General features: G+C 35.7%; 1 protein-coding gene across 3 annotated transcripts in view; it reads right to left on the reverse strand.

Annotated features, from left to right (window-relative positions):
- The window catches only part of SEMA5A (semaphorin 5A), a 712,145-nt gene that overhangs the window by 463,572 nt on the left and 230,692 nt on the right, over positions 1 to 17,881 (reverse strand). For all 3 annotated transcript variants that reach the window (XM_074208091.1, XM_074208090.1, XM_074208089.1), the window contains one exon: positions 4,311 to 4,410. In XM_074208091.1, coding sequence (XP_074064192.1) covers positions 4,311 to 4,410 — 100 coding nt within the window. The remainder of the gene's footprint in view (positions 1 to 4,310; positions 4,411 to 17,881) is intronic.

Here is a 17,881-nt window from a genome sequence, read left to right on the forward strand (position 1 = left end):
GGAAGGTCATTAAACCAATGAAATCACTATTCCTATTAACATAAAAAATCTGATAAATGCATTCAAGTACCAGTTTTCTATGTAGTTAATACATTATTTAACTTCATTTGTTATATCACCCATGTCATGTTCATATTAATTAATGCCAATTTATATGGGGAATAAAAGGAGAAGAAATGGCCATTTAAGCCTGCAAAACCAGTTGTCAAGAAGGATAACACAAGTATGTATTTTAGGAGTTGCCTAATGGTACAACTAAATTGGATTAAGTACAGAAATGTGAAATCTCTGGTACTGTAGTCATTTAAGATGTATACAAGTGTCCTCTATATACAGTATATCAGGGTAGAATGAATAATGGTGAAAAATTAGAAGAGTGTTTTTTGTCTAATGTAATTTATCTGAATCATAAGTATCCAAGATCATTTTCAGGTTTCTATTTTGTAAAAAGGGAGGGAGAAGAGCAGAGTCGAAATAAGAAATCAAATGAGGAAAGAATGAAGAATGTCTTGGATGTCTATATATATGTATGTATGTATGTATGTATGTATCAATGAAAGGAAACTCATGAATTGACACAATAAGTAATAAAACTTAAAAGTATTGGCAAAGCCCTAATGGGACAGAACTAAAGAAAATTATGGCAATGTAAAAGTAATATGAACTAGTAATGACTAGACTCTAGAAAGCCAGATTCAAATTTCAAATACAAACCTGGAAATTCTCATATGTAAAATAAATATAATATGAAGAAATATGAATATGAATATAATAAATCCATGCAACAGTAATATCAAATGAGATCATTTAAGTAAAAACACTGTAAATTTTTAACATTATATAAAGGGCAGTTATTTACATTAATAAAAATAGGACCATAGGATTTGGGTCTGGTAATGCATTAGAGGTCACTATACATTAACAAGATACAGAAACTCATAAATCTGTGAGTAGAACATTGTAGATGACATTTGATAAAAAAAAGAGAATAAAAATGAAGTAATATGATTAGGAGAGGATGCCACAGGCCATCAAATATACAAAATGTGAGTAACATTCATATTGTCTAGAACATTGGGCCTAGGGGAAGAAGACCTTAGTTCAAATCTAGTTTCAGTTTCTTACTATCTGTTTGATTGTTTTGATCTCTGTTTGCCTCAGTTTCCTCATCTAAAAATATAAATATTAATAGCATCTAGCTCCCAGGGTTGATGGGAAAATCGACTGACATATTTGCAAGTACTTAATACAGTGTCTGGCACAAAGTAAGCATTATGTAGTTAGCTATTATTAACTGGGTCAGAAGCAAGGTTTATTATGGTTTTGACAAGGGAATTAAATAATTCAGACATTTTCTAAAAGTGCTATCTGTTTAAAAGCAAAGGTATTTAACTGTAGATCTTTGCTGACAATTTTATCTATAATAACATGAGAAAGTAAAGAATTACTCTGGATTTAATTCTGACCAACAACAATAAATTGGTAGGTAGTAGAAAAGAAAGTTATACAAGTAGAGACAATATTTCATCAAAAAAAATCAGCATGGGGCAGCTAGGTGGTGCAGTGGATTAGAGCACCAGCCCTGGAGTCAGGGGGGACCTGAGTTCAAATATGACTTCAGACCTTGGGCAAACCACTTAACCCCATTGCCTTGCAAAAAAAAAACTTCAAAAAACAAACAAAAAATTTGGCATGAATCTGTGGAAAATATTTTTTAACTCTGTCTAGTAGTGCCAGAGCCAGACTTTAAGGAAGAATGAATTCCACTATAACCCTGAACTGCCATTTATAGTGGTTATTAGTATTTAAATTAAGTTTGGTCCTTAGTCCAAATCAATAAACACTTTTTAAGTATCTATTATTTGCTAAGAACTGTGTGTGCACATGTATACAGCTTCATATATACTTGTTTCCCTCTTTAAAGTGTCTTCATGTATATTTATTCCTCTCAGTAGAACTATTTTATATATATATATATATATATATATATATATATATATATATATATATTCCCTGTGACTTATATAATGCCTAGAATATAGTAAGCAAATGAATATTTATTAATTGATAGTAAAGCTCTAAGAAAACCAGAGTCAGGGCGTTTCCTTTCCCCTGAAGGTCAAACCCCTGGGAATAGGTCTAGTTCTCCCTAAGATCATCCCAAGTCCACAGTTATACAAAGGAGGATCAAGGAATTTGAAAAGACTATTGGTCAGGTCAGGAAAGGCTACTTAAAACCAGCCTGTCAGAATTCTTAGTATAAAATCTCTGAACCTCCTCAAAGTCATCATGAACAAAAAAAGAAATACTGAGTAATAGACATCTGAAATAAGATGTAACTACCACTATTAAGTTAAAGATGAATTCATCTTTACTCACTCTGCACTGGTAAAAATGTCATCACACTGGGAGTTCCACACACCAATTACAGGCCCAAATGAGACCCTAATTACCCCCCCAATAATCCTCATTGGGCACCATACAATTCATTTTTCAATTTTATTTTCATTTTCAAATTCAATACAAAAGGACAAAAATACTAAAAGACAGGTACATAGTACAATATAATAGGAGAATTCACTATAAAATCATGAATTTCTGTTTCAATTATTAACTTTTTTTGAAGGCTATGCAATACATATTATACATCATTTTCAAAGCTACCCTGCTATTCTATGCTTTATTCTAAGTTTTCTTTTGTTCTATGCTATGTATTTTTAATTTTTTTACACATCATATGATTCTGAAATTTTTAAACACAAACTCCATAAGGAAAATTGAATGGCCAATGAACAAAAAGTAAAAATCAATTTAAATGATAGTAATAGAGTAAATGTCAAAATCTAAATGTAAATATTCCTCACTGTGAAACTAACCTATGAATACTGAAAACTGGAATTATAAAGCTAAGCTTTAATAATATCCTATCATTCTCTACTATTCTTTCACTTGTTTCTGAGATTTTACTGCTAAAATTCTAGCAAGGAGTAACAAGATATGTTTGTTATTACTGCTCTGGGAGCACAAAACCTCATCAATATCTTATAAAGTAGCATATTTTCCAAATAAGCTTCATTGTTAAGTATTATCTAGTACAGAGAGATACTGATAGCCTACATTTTGAGTAAAAATTAACATGAACTAACTTTCAGTTTTTGTTATCCTTCATATAAAAACAACTGTTTCCTCCCCACCCCAAGAATGAGAAATTACAACAAAAACTACAACAGCAAGTGCCTATATTTTCTCTCTGAGCCAACTCTAAGTCATTTACTGGAGTATAATGGTAGATGTACTAATAACACTGCAATTCAAGCAGAAGTTCGGACAGAAGAGATAAATTGTTCTAAAACCAACTCTCATTCCAAACCAATGCCAAGGCAAATTGAATCATCACCCAAGGCCAGACCCAATTTTCTCTGAGTCCCTATAATAATCACATTTTTTTAGGCCTAGAATATATTCCTTCCAAATCTTTGCCTGATATAATCCTTTTCCTTTAGGACCCACTTCAGATACAGTTTCTTCCATGTGTTGCTGACCTATGTACCCTGTCTTCCTCTGCAACCTCAATATGAGCTTTTTCCTCAAGATTTTTCATAATACTTCATCTCAATATTTTTACAGTTATCATATTCCTTTTCTCATTTCACACTTTTTATTTTTTATTCGTCATTTATATTTTTTATTCATTCTGTTTATTTGTGTGCTATATAGATAGATGATATATCATTTACCATCTCTACAAACCAAATTGCTTTTTACATAGCAAATACTTAGTGTGCTTGAATGGCTCTCAGATTTATGGAAGAGGGTCTAGATACTAGCCAAAAAACACAAAAGACTCTCCAACCACATGCTCTTCCAGTGGTAGGTCAATAGCAGAATCCTTGATACACAAAGAAAAGGATTTGAATTGATGTGCTTATATATTCACATCTCTCTGAGAGGTTAAATATAATCTTCTAATGGTACTGATGACAAAAGTGAATCATAAACAAGCAAAAAAAATCATAAAATTACTTGACCAAGTCCAAATTATTCTAAATATAGCTAGCATTTACACTATGTTTAACTGTTTTTATACATTATATTATTTGTGCAGCACAAGTGGAAATAGAGTTGAGTTCTGTTGTGCTAATCTCAAACTCAATTTTCTAGATTGTTTTCCCATTGCTAAAATGAATAATGAATAATTAGAACCTAGTCCCAAGTTTAAAAGTTCATACTTAAACAAATATTAGACTGAATGACTCTGAAATTTATGGAAGAGGGTCTAAATACTATTTAAAAAGTATAGCATTTCTCACCTGGCACCTACAACAAGTTCCTTCTGTCCTGAGTCAAATGTTAGCTGAGAGAAATCCACGGCATTCTTTGCTCTGAACTCATGTAACCAAGGGACAATTTCTAAAGGAAAGGGAAAAAAGAATAACAATCATCATCATGGGTGCTGTAGATCAGGTAGCAAATATTACATTTCATATGTGGTTTGAAGTTTCCCTGATGTAATCATTTAGGGGTCAAAGGAATTTTCACCAATATGTCACAGAATCTGCACTGTGGACCTGTAAAACAAAAGGGGCAGACACCCAATAAATAGCAGTCTGAAGCATCCATGCTTCATTCTGATTTACAAGCCAGATGTATATTTTTCTTTGGGTCCTGGACTGTGCAGAAAATATCCAATACACACATGATTCATTAGAAGATGACTGAATGGGAACAAAAATATTTCCTGAATAACTCAAATAGAAATAGCTGAAGACTTAGAAATTATAATGAGGATTCTCAAGAAGAAATTATAAAGCAATGAGAAATGTTTGACTGTTTTTCTAAGTGAACATTTAATTTCCTTGCCCACAGGGTTTCTCCTGGAAACTAGTTTAAATAGACTAGGATAGGGATACATTGACTCCTTTCTGCATGAAGGAGTAACAGTTAATTTTAATTCATACTTTGCATTCTTTCTAAAGCAAGTTGAATAATAACCTCTGCCTATAGGAATAGGTTCCTCAGGCACTCATATTACTACTACATAGGGTAACTATTGAATAATCTAGACTTTAGAGTCATTCTTATCAGAAAAATCTAACTAGCCAATATATCTTCTCATACTAGCAAGTTTCATTAACTCACTCAGGATATTAAGTAAACTGTTTCCTAGTCACAAGTTATTTTGTTACTGTTAAGTTGCTAAATTAACTTGATTTATTCCTATTTGTATATTGAATCTTTTGTTTCAATTCACACTTGCTAAACAAAGTTAACACAGTTATAATAACAGCATCCTTTGGAGGGAAATACATAATACAAGAAAAATTCAATGATTACAAATACCATTCCCTAAAAGTACTTTACATTTAAAAGGAACATCTCCATATCCTAGTAGCTATGCCTCAAAATAGGTTGTCTGTGAATGTAATTACAATGAATTTACTATAAGGAACAATCCAGTCCAATCAATTGTTTTGGGGAATGAATAGGTGAAAATACTAATCCCTTGCTCTGTTTCAAACACTGAGGTTACAAACACAAAAACAAGACAATCCATAATTTCTATATTCTAATAGAACACATTTAGTGAAATGGTGGACCTTGAACAACATTAAAGGAGAATAAGGCAGCTTATTGAAAAAGCCTTCCATAAAGGATCCTAGTGATGATAGTGTTGGTTTGATTAATTTTTATTTTTTCTATCCATCTATCTATTTATCTTTTTGACTTTCTCATTTATTTAATTACTGATTTTTATCTACTTATCTATTTCTCTTTGTTTCTTTATTTGTTTTTGGTGAGGCAATCTTGTTTAAATGATGACCTGTCCAGAATCATACACTGAATAAGTGTCTGAGACTGGATTTGAACTCAGGTATTCCTGACTCCTAGATTAGTGTTCTATCTTTTGTAGATGAATTGTCCTTGATTACATTTCTTAAAGCAAGAGATAGACGGAGTGATAGAAGGGGTAAAGTTGCAGGGCAGAGAATATCTAGAGTGAAGATGATGACACGGGATCCCAAAGAGTTTAGAGATGAGTATCTTAGCAACTCCATCTCATTATTCCACAGGTCTAGATTTAAGGAGAAAGCAGCATTGGCAGAGGATAAAATGGCCAGAATAAGGAAAAGGGAAAAGATCTTAGTTCTCAGAAAAAAACACTTTAATGAAAATGCTTGTACAAATGTAGGCATTTTAAGATTAAAAGGAAAGATAATCAAACAGGTTTATTTATATTTTATCATTATGCAAAGCACTTTTGACTTTTTCAAATAATGTTCTCATCCATTATTTTATTTTATCATTTAACAAAAATTTACAGGAGTATTAGGGATAAAGTTGTTAGCATTTCTATACTACAGTGTGTTGATGCTGTTATTTTAAGCCAGACCTGTGACTTCATTGGCATAGAGAGATTCTAAAGTGGAATTTCCTTTTTTGAATGAACCTTTTTTCAACTTATCATTTTATACAATAGATTTGAGCCTCTGAGAGTTAAAGTAACATTCCTAAGTTTATGCAGATAGTTTGTATCTAAGGCAAACTTGAGCCCAATTATTCCTGACTCTATCCACTGCATTTATTTGTCACCATGACATGTCTTCTCAGAAATAGGAAGAGTTAGGCCAGGAAAATGAGGTTTGAATAATTGTTCAGCCAGTCTGTGTATACACATTAGTCAAACTGCTTAGGCAAGAAAGAGCTGTTACCCAGCTATCAAAACAAAATGAGATGGGACAGAATCTTGGATTATTTTTGAAGGCAGCTGGCATTTTTTCATATCTTGAAAAAATCAGAGGGGATAAGCCTCTAGGTCTCAGAAAGAATCTCTACATTCCCTGTGCATCCTAGGAAGTAATTGTTCCTGACATTAATTTTTATGTTTCTTTTTTTGAAATGCTGACCAGTAGGGAAGAAATCTGGCAAGCAGCTTCTGTTGTTCAGATGAGTTTGGTGCTATGACATCAAGAGCTACTGTCCCCAGTAGTGAAGGTCAATTCTCATTAAGAATTCAACCTGTGATGATGTTATTCTCAAAATAGCATAGAATCTCTGAGATAGGGAAAGGTACAAAGGCCATGTGAAGAAAAAAAAATCCCTTCTAGAGTATCCTTGACAAATGACAATTCAATTTCCACTTGGTGACTTCAAGTGTAGGAAGAGAAAAAGATGAGAAGGATAGAAAGAGATTCACAATCAGCTTCTAGCATTTTCAACATGATTTTCAACTATTCCACTGATTACAGAGAACCAGCATGGCATAGAATATAGAAATAGACAAAGGGTTGAGCATAGAATCAAAAAGGTTAGGGCTCAAGTAAAGCCTCTTACACTTGCTCCCTACTTGATCATGTGCAGGTAGTATCAGTGCCTCCAATAAACTCTCTAAAACTATATTTTATAAAATATTTGCTCTCATGCATGACTAGAGGAAATTTCCAAAACAAGAATTCACCAACACTGATGGAATTAAAGATCTACCCTCCATGTCTGCCCCATGAGGGGGGGGGGGGGTGGAGTACAGTAGAGAAAAAAACAAAAAGAAAAACCCACTGGTTTTAGGATTAGAGATTCCAAGTTTAAATAATTGGTTTTGTCATTTACCATGTAACCTTGCACAAGTAATGTCTCTTCACCAGAACTCTATTTCCTTATGTCTAAAATGAGAGGGTTGAAAAAAATGACCTCTAAAATGCCTTCTAAATCTCAATATGTAATCCTATGACCTGTGATTTCATCACATATTGGAATTCTCTTCCATTGATTCTACCCAGTAATTGATCTCAGAGAGTTATTCAGAAGACTGAGAGGTAAAATAACTTCTTTATAATTATGTGACTTAGAACTTACTACAAACTATTTAGTCATCCACTGTACCACTATACCATTAAAAGCACAATGATTTTAATATCTCTCAGTCAGTGTAAAAGGTGGGGGGGGGAATGATCAAATCTGCTTACTAATTGTATATAGAGGGATGAGGACATGGATGAATCAAGGATTTCCAGCATGGGTAACAAAAATTCTAACTGGCTGAAATAGAAATCTCAAGAAGTGACAAGGAAACATCTTATTATTGAGGTCCAACATTCACCTAAACATATTTGTTGAAAATGACAGAATTTTAAAGCTGGAAGATATTCCAAAGATTAATCCAATGCACTCATTATAGATATGGAAAATCACAATAATATTCCTTTTTCCTAGAGTCATTCAGGTGATTAGTAGTAAAATCATCTGGTAACTTCTAAGCGAGTTAATTTTTTTTAACTATACCATGAAACCTCTAGAGTACAGGAGAAAGATCAGGTTTTAACATAAAAGGGGGAAAAGCATCATAGAAATCATGAAAAAGATGATCAGCTGGATCAAATGTAAGGAGATCATATTGTTGATATTCAAATGTAAGGAGGTCATATTGGTGATATTCAAGCTGTCACTGGTGATCTTCAGGAGAGTTGTTTCCATGAAGGGATAAAGATTGATACTTCATACTTGTATGCTAAATGCTGGGTATAGACCATGGTTTTCAAATGCCAGGACATGAACATATACTGGGGAGTACTTTATTATCTGGAATTTAATGCAGCCTCTTAAGATGGCTCTGTTAATAGGCGTGTGAATAAGAGTTCTGGTTCACTATCTACTCTGACATGTAAAATAAATATAAATGTCTTAATGAAATTTATCCTGTGAATTTGGCCTATGTTGAAGCTTATGTCTTTAAATAAGTATTATTGTTGAATCCTATTACAACCGTACCTAATGGTATACAGATTAGGACTTCAAATCATATCCTTTCTCTATCACTTAGTAGTCATAGGATCATAAATTTAAAGCTTACAGGGAACATTTGAAGTTATATATTCCTAAGTCTTTATTTTTCAGAATGGGAATCTGATGTGGCAAAGGATTTAATGGCTTTTCCAGTGTCACAGAAGTAGTCAGTATCTCAGGCAGGATTTTAACTTAAATCTTTCTAATTTCAAGTGCAGTGCTTGAATCTTTTTTTAAACTCTTCTCCTCACTTTTCCTGATCTGTACATTGGATATAATACAGTTACTAAGCACAGTATAAAGGAAAAAACTAGTAGCAGCAACTGCTGAAGTAATAGTTCTTATTAACTATTCTAAACTTAGACTAGAGGTGCTAATTCTAGGTACTTACACCACAATATTTCAATATTACTGTAACCAATAAGCTCACTTAAAAAATTATAAAAAGATGAATTACTTTCAATTTTCCCATGCAATTTCAAAAATTTTCTGAATATTTAATCATCAAATTATGTCAAATCTTCAAAAGGAGATTTCTTTATTTTAATCTTTCAACTTCAACTTCACTTCCTAGAATGCCCTAGTTAAAGTTCTAGATTTAACCTGGATATTAATCAGAGAAATTATTTAAAAAAGTTTTATTTCCTCTTAGAAGGTTTTTCGGGGGGGGGGGGAAGTTATATGCAAGAATAGAAGGATATTGACTTAACCACCAAAGAGATTTTCAGTATATAGTACATGTGTCTGTAAAGAACCCATTTTTACTTAGCTGTTATCATACTAATTCCCCCAATTATTTCAAAATAACACAATTACTTTCATACTGTTTCAGTTCTAGTAAACTGGCAATCCTTTTGTTCAAAACTCATTGATCTCTGGTACTTTCCCCAATCATACCTATTCCAACCCTCTTTCATTCTCTTTGAATTAGTAAATTTAATTCCCTGTCACTATCAGAAAATGACATCCAATTCTGAGGGAAACAAAGTATCTGACTAAAATTTCTTCATCTACCATTATTTGTATTTTGAAAATATTTTATATCTTTACTCACTTCCCCCTGCAACCTGAGGGGTAGAGACGTATTCTCTTCCAAGAAAAACTGTCTAACTATTCCTTTTAATTTAGGTCAATTCTCTGTTTATTGAGTATAGACAATACACTCAATATATTGAATATAGGCACTATGAGGGAGATGCTATGACACAAAATGAGAAAATTCTTCATAAGGAGTTTATGATCTAAAGTAAGTGATAAAAAACATGTGCAGAAATAAGTAAACTAGAGAAAAGGGAGAGAGTCCAACAATGCCTATAAGAAAACTTGAGGAGGGAAAAATCATTTTTAGGTGTGGATACCAGGAAAGGCTTTATGGTAAGGGACCTGATCTGAACTTTGAAGAAAAATATCCATTTCACCAGTTTTAGATAACCAAATTGTTAATTCAAAGCTCCAGAATTTGCCCTGGCAAAATGGTGGATCTTACTCTTCCATGAAGATAACTACTGCTTATTGATGTTCAGCAACATCCTTTGGGGAGAAGTAAAGAAACAAAAATAGAGAAATTCTATGAAGAATATGATGAGACCTTCAAAATTCAGTCAACATGTTTTTTTGATGCTTGGTGACTTCTACACAACTGTAGCCATAAAGAAAGACAACAAAAATAATGTCAGAAAATAACAGCCAGGAAGAAGAAATTAAAGTATCTAAAGACATAAATACCTCAGATGGTTAAGAAAAGATAATTATAAATACATTCCCCAAGGAAAGTCAGAAGACTGAAATAGGACAAATGCATAATAAAAATTGCATTTACCATATCTTAATAGATATGAAACTACTAGTGACTGAGAGCTCTCATTTCAGATTTAGCTGTCTATGTTGATGTATTCAGTGCTAATAGAAACGGTCAAAGTAAATAGCAAATTATAATGAAGGATAAAATGAAGAGACTCCACACAATTACAGCACCACCAACCTAAACAGTATAAACAAAATGCTTCTTAAAAATGACAAAAGACAAAGATAATTTGATTATGTCTATTTCTTCAAGAAAATTAATTGGGGGGGCAAAGATGGTGGCAGGAGAACAGAGCTCTCCAAAATATTTGAAAAACCTTGAAATTATGACTAAACTTTCCCGAGGCAGAACCCACAGAAAGATCCAGTGAGGTAATTCTCCAGTCCAAGGTAACCTGGAAAATCATGAGAATGCTCTGCTCCACCTGATTGGAGGGGGAGGAAGTACACCAGAGCTGAGGAGCTGCAGGCTTCCAGGAACAATCTGCAGGGATACTGTGTCCCTGGGAGCTCCAGCTCCTGGAAGCAGAAACAGTTTCCTGACCTGCCAGTCCAGGGAGAACCAAGCACAAATTGGAATATCAGCAGGGAAATCTCTGCCAGAGTAAGGGTGAAGCACAAGCCAGCATGGCCCTCCTCAGCACAGACAAGATCCCAGAAAACAGAAGCAGGTCCACAGAGCCATCTAGCAGGAACCTCCCAGAAGTTGCTTCCAGCGCATTCAGCCCACAGAAGGTAAGGGAGTGGGAGGAAACTGTCAAAGTCTCTTTTCTGTCCCTGGAACAGGATTCTGGGGCTTTGTCCATACTCAAACCCTGATCAAAGTCTAGGACCCCATACTGTCCTAGAGCAGGGACTCTCCTCACAGCCTCAGGGCGGAGGGGTGAGAGTATGGTCATCCACAGAACAGCACAGGCAGTGGAGCCATCACAGCCTCCCATAAGACCTTGAAGAAACTGAGGTACATGCAAGGGTGTCCCAATAATAATCAAAAGCTCAGGAAGCACCCCCAAACCAGGATACTTGCTGGGGAAATGAGTAAACAGGAAAAAGGAAACTGACCATAGACAATTACTTTGGTCCCATGGAGGATCAAAACACATTCAGAAGATGACAAAGTTCAAATTTGTGTATCCAGAGCATCCAAGAAAAATAGGAATTGGGCTCAAAGCTAAGCAGAGGTCAAAAAAGATTTTGAAAATCAAGTAAGGGAAGTAGAGGGAAAATGAGAAAAGAAATGACAGACATGCAAGAAAAATAAGAAAACCAAGTCAGTAGTTTAGTCAAGGAGATCCAAAAGATGATGAAGAAAACAACATGTTAAAAACCAGTTGGGGGGGGGCAGAGCCAAGATGGTGACAATAGAGGAACATCTCTTAAGTGCTCTCTAATAAAACTTATAAAGTAAGGACTCTAACTAAATTTTTGAGAGACCGATCCTACAGCATCTCCTATTCAAGGTAACCTGGAAAAGAGCAGAAAGGCTCTGCTCCCCAGGGTTGGAGGGGCAGCCTGCCAGAGGGGTGGCCCACCACAGCAAAAGAACTTCAGCCTCCCAGAGGCAGCCCAAGGGCACTGGAAGCTGTGGCTCACAGCAGCAGGGGAGTTTCCTGAGTTATACACTAGGGAGCATAGGACACAACTTGGGGTAAGGGCAGGGGGAACCTCTGCCAGAGAGAGCACTTGAAGCCCAGCCCTCAGGGCACACAGCAAGCAATGTAGTCTTGCAGCAGCCCAGATCCAGGAAACAGAAGCAGGTGGAGCCAGTAAGTAGGAGCCCCCTGGGCATGAGCCCATTGAACTTAGGGAGAGGAGTGAAGAGAGAGATTGCTGACCTCTGTCCTCTGTCCCTGGAATAGGACACTGGGGTTCTGACCACATTCAGATCCTGATCCCAGTCTAGGTCCCCCCATAGAACAGCAGCCCCCCCCACCTCAGCCCAGTGGCAGAGGGGGGCGCTTATGGTCAATCACAGACCAGGAGGGAGGGCAGAGCCTCATGCACTGAGATCCTTGTAGGAGTGTCCCTAAAGCTCAGGAAGCACCCCAAACAGGCTTAGGCTGGGAAAATGAGCAAGCAGAGAAACATGAGGAACACCATTGAGAAATATTTTGCCTGTGAGCCCCAGAAGGATCAAAACACTCAGTCTGAAGATGAGGAGGCACAAGCTCCTGCATCTAAAGACTCCAAGAAAAAAAACAGAAATTGGGCTCAGGCTATAACAGAGCTCAAAAAAGACTTTGAAAATCAAGTGAGGGAGTTAGAAGAAAAACTGGAAAAAGAAATGAGAGAGATGCAGGAAAAACATGAAAGTGAAGTCAGCAGCTTAGTCAAGGAAATCCAAAAAAAAAAATGCTGAAGAAAATAGCATGCTTAAAAGCAGTTTAGGTCAAATGGATAAAACAGTTCAAAAAGTTATTGAGGAGAAGAATGCTTTAAAAAGCAGAATTGGCCAGATGGAAAAAGAGATAAGAAAGCTCTCTGAGGAAAACAAATCCTTCAGACAAAGAATAGAACTCAGGGAGTTTGTTGAATTTACAAGAAATCAAGACTCAATACTTCAAAACCAAAAGAATGAAAAACTAGAAGAAAATGTGAAACATCTCATTGAAAAATCAACTGATATGGAAAACAGATTTAGGAAAGATAATCTAAAAATTATTGGAATACCTGAAAGTCATGATCAGGAAAAGAGCCTTGACATCATTTTCAAAGAATTACTACAGGAAAATTGCCCTGATATCCTAGAAGCAGAGGGCAAAATAGAAATGGAGAGAATCCACAGATCTCCCCAAGAAAGAGATCCCAAAAAACAAAGCCCCAGGAATATTATAGCCAAATTCCAGAACTCCCAAGTCAAAATGAAAATATTACAAGTGGCCGGAAGGACACAGTTCAAATATCATGGAGCTGCAGTCAGGATCACAAAGGACTTAGGAGCAACTACATTAAAAACTCATAGGACTTGGAATATAATATACCAGAAGGCAAAAAAATTTAGAATGCAACTAAGAATCAACTACCCAACAAAACTGAATGTCCTCTTCCAGGGAAAAAGATGAACTTTCAATGAGGCAGGGGCATTTCAAATGTTCCTGTTGGAATGGTCAGAGCTGAACAGAAGGTTTGATCTTCAAATACAGGATTCAGGTAAAGCATAGAGAGTGGAGGAGAAGGGGAAAATATGAGGGACTTAATGATGATGAACTGCATGTATTCCTGTATAGAAAAATGACACTGATAATACTTATATGAACCTTCTTAATGAACAGAGCAGGTAGAAGGAGCTCTTATAGATGAAGCACAGGAGAAAACTGAATTTGAAGATATATTGTGGTGTAAAAATGGAATCAATAGATAAAAGGGAAATGTAATGGGAGAAAGAAAAAGGAGAGGAGGAATAAACTAAGATATTTCATATAATAATATTTTTCTTTATTACAATGAGCAATTTCAATCATATGGAAGGGGGGGAATGCAAGGCGGAATGGGGGAATCTTCGCTTTCATCAGAGGTGGCTAGGAGAGGAAACAGCATATATACTCAATGGGGTATAGACATGTGGAGTAAGAAGGAGAGAAGGGGGACAGGGGGGAGGGGTGGGGATGTGAATGATGGAGGAAAGGATGACCATGGGGAGAGAGTGGTCAGATATAACCCATTTTCTTTTTTTTCTTCTTGCAAGGGGCTGGGATTGGAAGGCCTGTCCAGGACCAAAGGGCCAGGCAGATGCTGGGCCTAAGGGGTGGTATGGGGGCTCAGGGCCTGGCCCCAGGACCAGGGATCTGTCTGCTGTGTCACTCAGCAACCCTACAGCAGACTCAGAGTGAAAGGAGAGAGAAAATATAGTACATGTTAGTGGAGAAATACAAAAGGAGGGAGTTGCGATCAGCAATGGCGAAGGAGGAAAAATATGGAAGTAACTTTTGTGATGGACTTATCATAAAAAATGTGATCCACCCTCGACAGAGTTGGTAGTGTTAGAATACAGACTGAAGCACATTTTTTATTATTATTATTTTGGGGGGGGGTGCAGGGCAAATGGGGCTGGGTGGCCTGCCTGGGGCCACATAGGAGGGTGATCGTTGCATGTCTTGGGCCAGATTTGGATCCATGTGCTCCAGGATCAAGGGCCAGTGCTATATCTGCCAGCCAACTGCCCCTACTATTATTACTATTTTATTTTAATTGGGGCCATTTTTTCTATTTTTGGTTTTTGCAGGGCAGTGGGATTTGAGGTAGCTTGCATGTCACACAGCTGGGTGATTGTTGGGTGTATGGGGCAGGATATGGGCTCAGGTGCTCCTGGATCCAGGGCTGGTGCTCTGTCCACTGCACCACCTGGCCATACCTACAATTATTACTTTAATTTTAATTTTAATTTTTTTCTCTCCCCTTTACTTTATTGCTCAAGCAAGTCTATTTTTTTGGGAGAGGGGGTATTTTGTTTACTCTTAAACAAGAATATTGTATTAATGTATAAAAAACATTATTTGTACAAAATGAGAATAAATAAATATTAAATAAAAAAACAGTTAACTCAAATGGATAAAACAATCGATAAAGGTAATGAGGAGAAGAATGCCATAAAAAGCAGGATTGGCCAGATGGAAAAGGAGATAAGAAAGCTCTCTGAAGAAAACAATCCTTTCAAATATAGAATGGAGGTAAAAAAGGTAATGGCTTTAAGAGGAATCAGTAAACAATAATTCAACACCAAAAGAAAGAAAAACTAGAAGAAAATGTGAAATACTTCGTTAAAAAAATAACTGATTTGGAAAAATAGATTCAGAAGTGACAATTTAAAAATTATTGGGTTACCTGAAAGTCATGATCTGGAAAAGAGCCCTGATTTCATTTTTAAAGAATGTCTATAGGAAAATTGCCCTGATATCCCAGAAGCAGAAGGCAAAATAAAAATTGAGGGAATCCACTGATCTCCTCCTTGAAAGAGATGCAAAAAAAAATAACCCCCAAGAATATTATAGCCAAGTTCCAGAACTCCCAAATCAAAGAGAAAATATTACAAGCAGCCAGAAAGAAACAATTCAAATATCATGGAGCTGCAGTCAGGATCACACAGGACTTAGTAGCAGTCACATTAAGGGTTCATAAGGCTTAGAAATATAATATTCCAGAAGGCAAATGAAGTTAGAATGATACCAAGAAACAACTACCCAGCAAAATTGAACATTCTCTTCCAGGGGAAAAGAAGGACTTTCAGTGAAACAGGGGAATATCAAATGATCCTGTTGAAATGACTAGAGCTGAACAGAAAGTTTGATCTTGAAATACAGGACTCAGGTGAAGCATAGAAAGTGGAGGAGAAAGGTAAGTTATGAGGGATTTAATGGTGATGAACTGCATATATTCCTGCATGGAAAGATGATAACGATAATATTCCTATGAACCTTTTCATTTATTAGAGCAGTTAGAAGGAGCATATATAGACAAGTTACAGGAGAGAACTGAATTTGAAGGTAAATATTGCAAAAATGGAGTCAATGGGTAAAAGGAAATATAGTGGAAGAAAGAGAATGGAGGGGTAGAATATGCTAGGATATTTCATGTAAAAGAGTCAAGAAATAGCTTTTGCAATGGTATGGAAAGGGGGAAGGTGAGGGTGAATGAAGGAACCTTCATTCTCATCAGACATGGCTCAGAGAGGAAACAGCATATACACTCAATAGGGTACAGAAATCTAGAAGAAAAAGGACAGAAAGGGAACAGAGAGAGGGGGAGGGAGGATGTAGGTGAGGGAGGAGAGGTTAGGTCCTGGGAGAAAATAGCCAAATATAACACATTTTCTTTTTTACTTTTTGTAGGGTGGTGGGAATGGGCGACCTGTCTGGGACCAAGGGATGGGGGTGGTTGCTGGGTCTCTGTGGTGGGACATAGGCTTGGGGCCTCATGGCCCCAGGGCCAGTGCTCTGTTGACCACATTACTCGGCTGCCCCACAGCACTTTTGAAGAGGGACAGAGTGAAAGGATAGAGAAAATATAATAGATGGTAGTGGGGAGGAATGGATAGAGGAATTACAATCTGCAACAGCAACTGTGGAGAAATATGGAAGTAACTTCTCAGATGGACTTATGATAAAGAATGAGATCCACTCCAGAGACAGAGCTGATGGTATCAAAACACAGACTGAAGTACATTTTTTCTCTTTCTTTAACTTTATTTCTCATGAAGTTTTATATTTTTTGTGGGGGAGGGGGATTATGTTTATACTTACAAGAATATTTTAGTAATGTGTAAATAAATAAAAAATAAAAAGATAAAGGGATGCAGGATTCAAGGAACAGAGAAAGTCCCTTGACCTGAAGAGAACAAGGAAAAAAATGGAAAATGTGCTGTTTCCCCATTATCTATTTTTCCTTGATCTTTTTTATGATTGAAATTAGAATAAAGCAAATAGTTTGAACAAGAAAAAAGAAAATTAACATGCAAAATATTCATCAGAATGAAAAGTAAAAAAAAAGTTTCAGCCAATGAAGTCTTAATCAACTGTCAAGAGGAGAGGCACAGCAGCCAAATGTAACAAATATATAAAATACATCCTTATTTGAAAAATGCTACAGAAGAAGATGATAGAAAACTACCAACAATATTTCCTCAGAATATATGGAAAAACAGTATAAAAGAAAATGATCCGGAAGAGAATTTGTTGTATGAGTCAGCTAAGCCACATTATCATGAAAATATCTGTGTATAAGAAACATAGGAATGGAACTTATCTAAAGTATTTTCCAATTGAATTATGGCCAACACATTGGACTTTACTATATCAACATAAGATGTTAGGAAGCTACATTGCCATTTAAATAAATGAAGTTAGTTGGACCATAAAGAAGAAAATAGCACCATTTTAAATACACTCAAGGAGTAATGGTTAAATAGATCAATAAAGGAGAGATGTAAAAAGACTGTTTCTACCAAAAACAATAAAAAACAAAAGTCTTTTTTGCAATCTATTCACAAAAAGAGTATAGTAATTGACTATATCTTTAAGGTAAAACTGATTGAGAGTTGGAAAAAGCTTAAGAGTCTACAATATCTAATATATGCTATTTTCTAAAGTAATTTATTCAGTGCAATAAAATATCAAATTAGACTTTCTTATAGAAAGAAATGAAGCTAAGTAACAAAATTTTAAAGGATCCTCTGAGAAATGATTTATCTGTAAACTGAGGTAGAAAACAAGAAGATAAATGTCATCCTCAGGTATTTGACAGTAGCATGGATACATATGAAAAATAAAAATATATTATATGGAAAATGACTTGGCCTGGGGAAGGA

Source organism: Macrotis lagotis, chromosome X (assembly GCF_037893015.1).
Source record: "Macrotis lagotis isolate mMagLag1 chromosome X, bilby.v1.9.chrom.fasta, whole genome shotgun sequence".
In the NCBI taxonomy this organism is placed as follows: domain Eukaryota; kingdom Metazoa; phylum Chordata; class Mammalia; order Peramelemorphia; family Peramelidae; genus Macrotis; species Macrotis lagotis.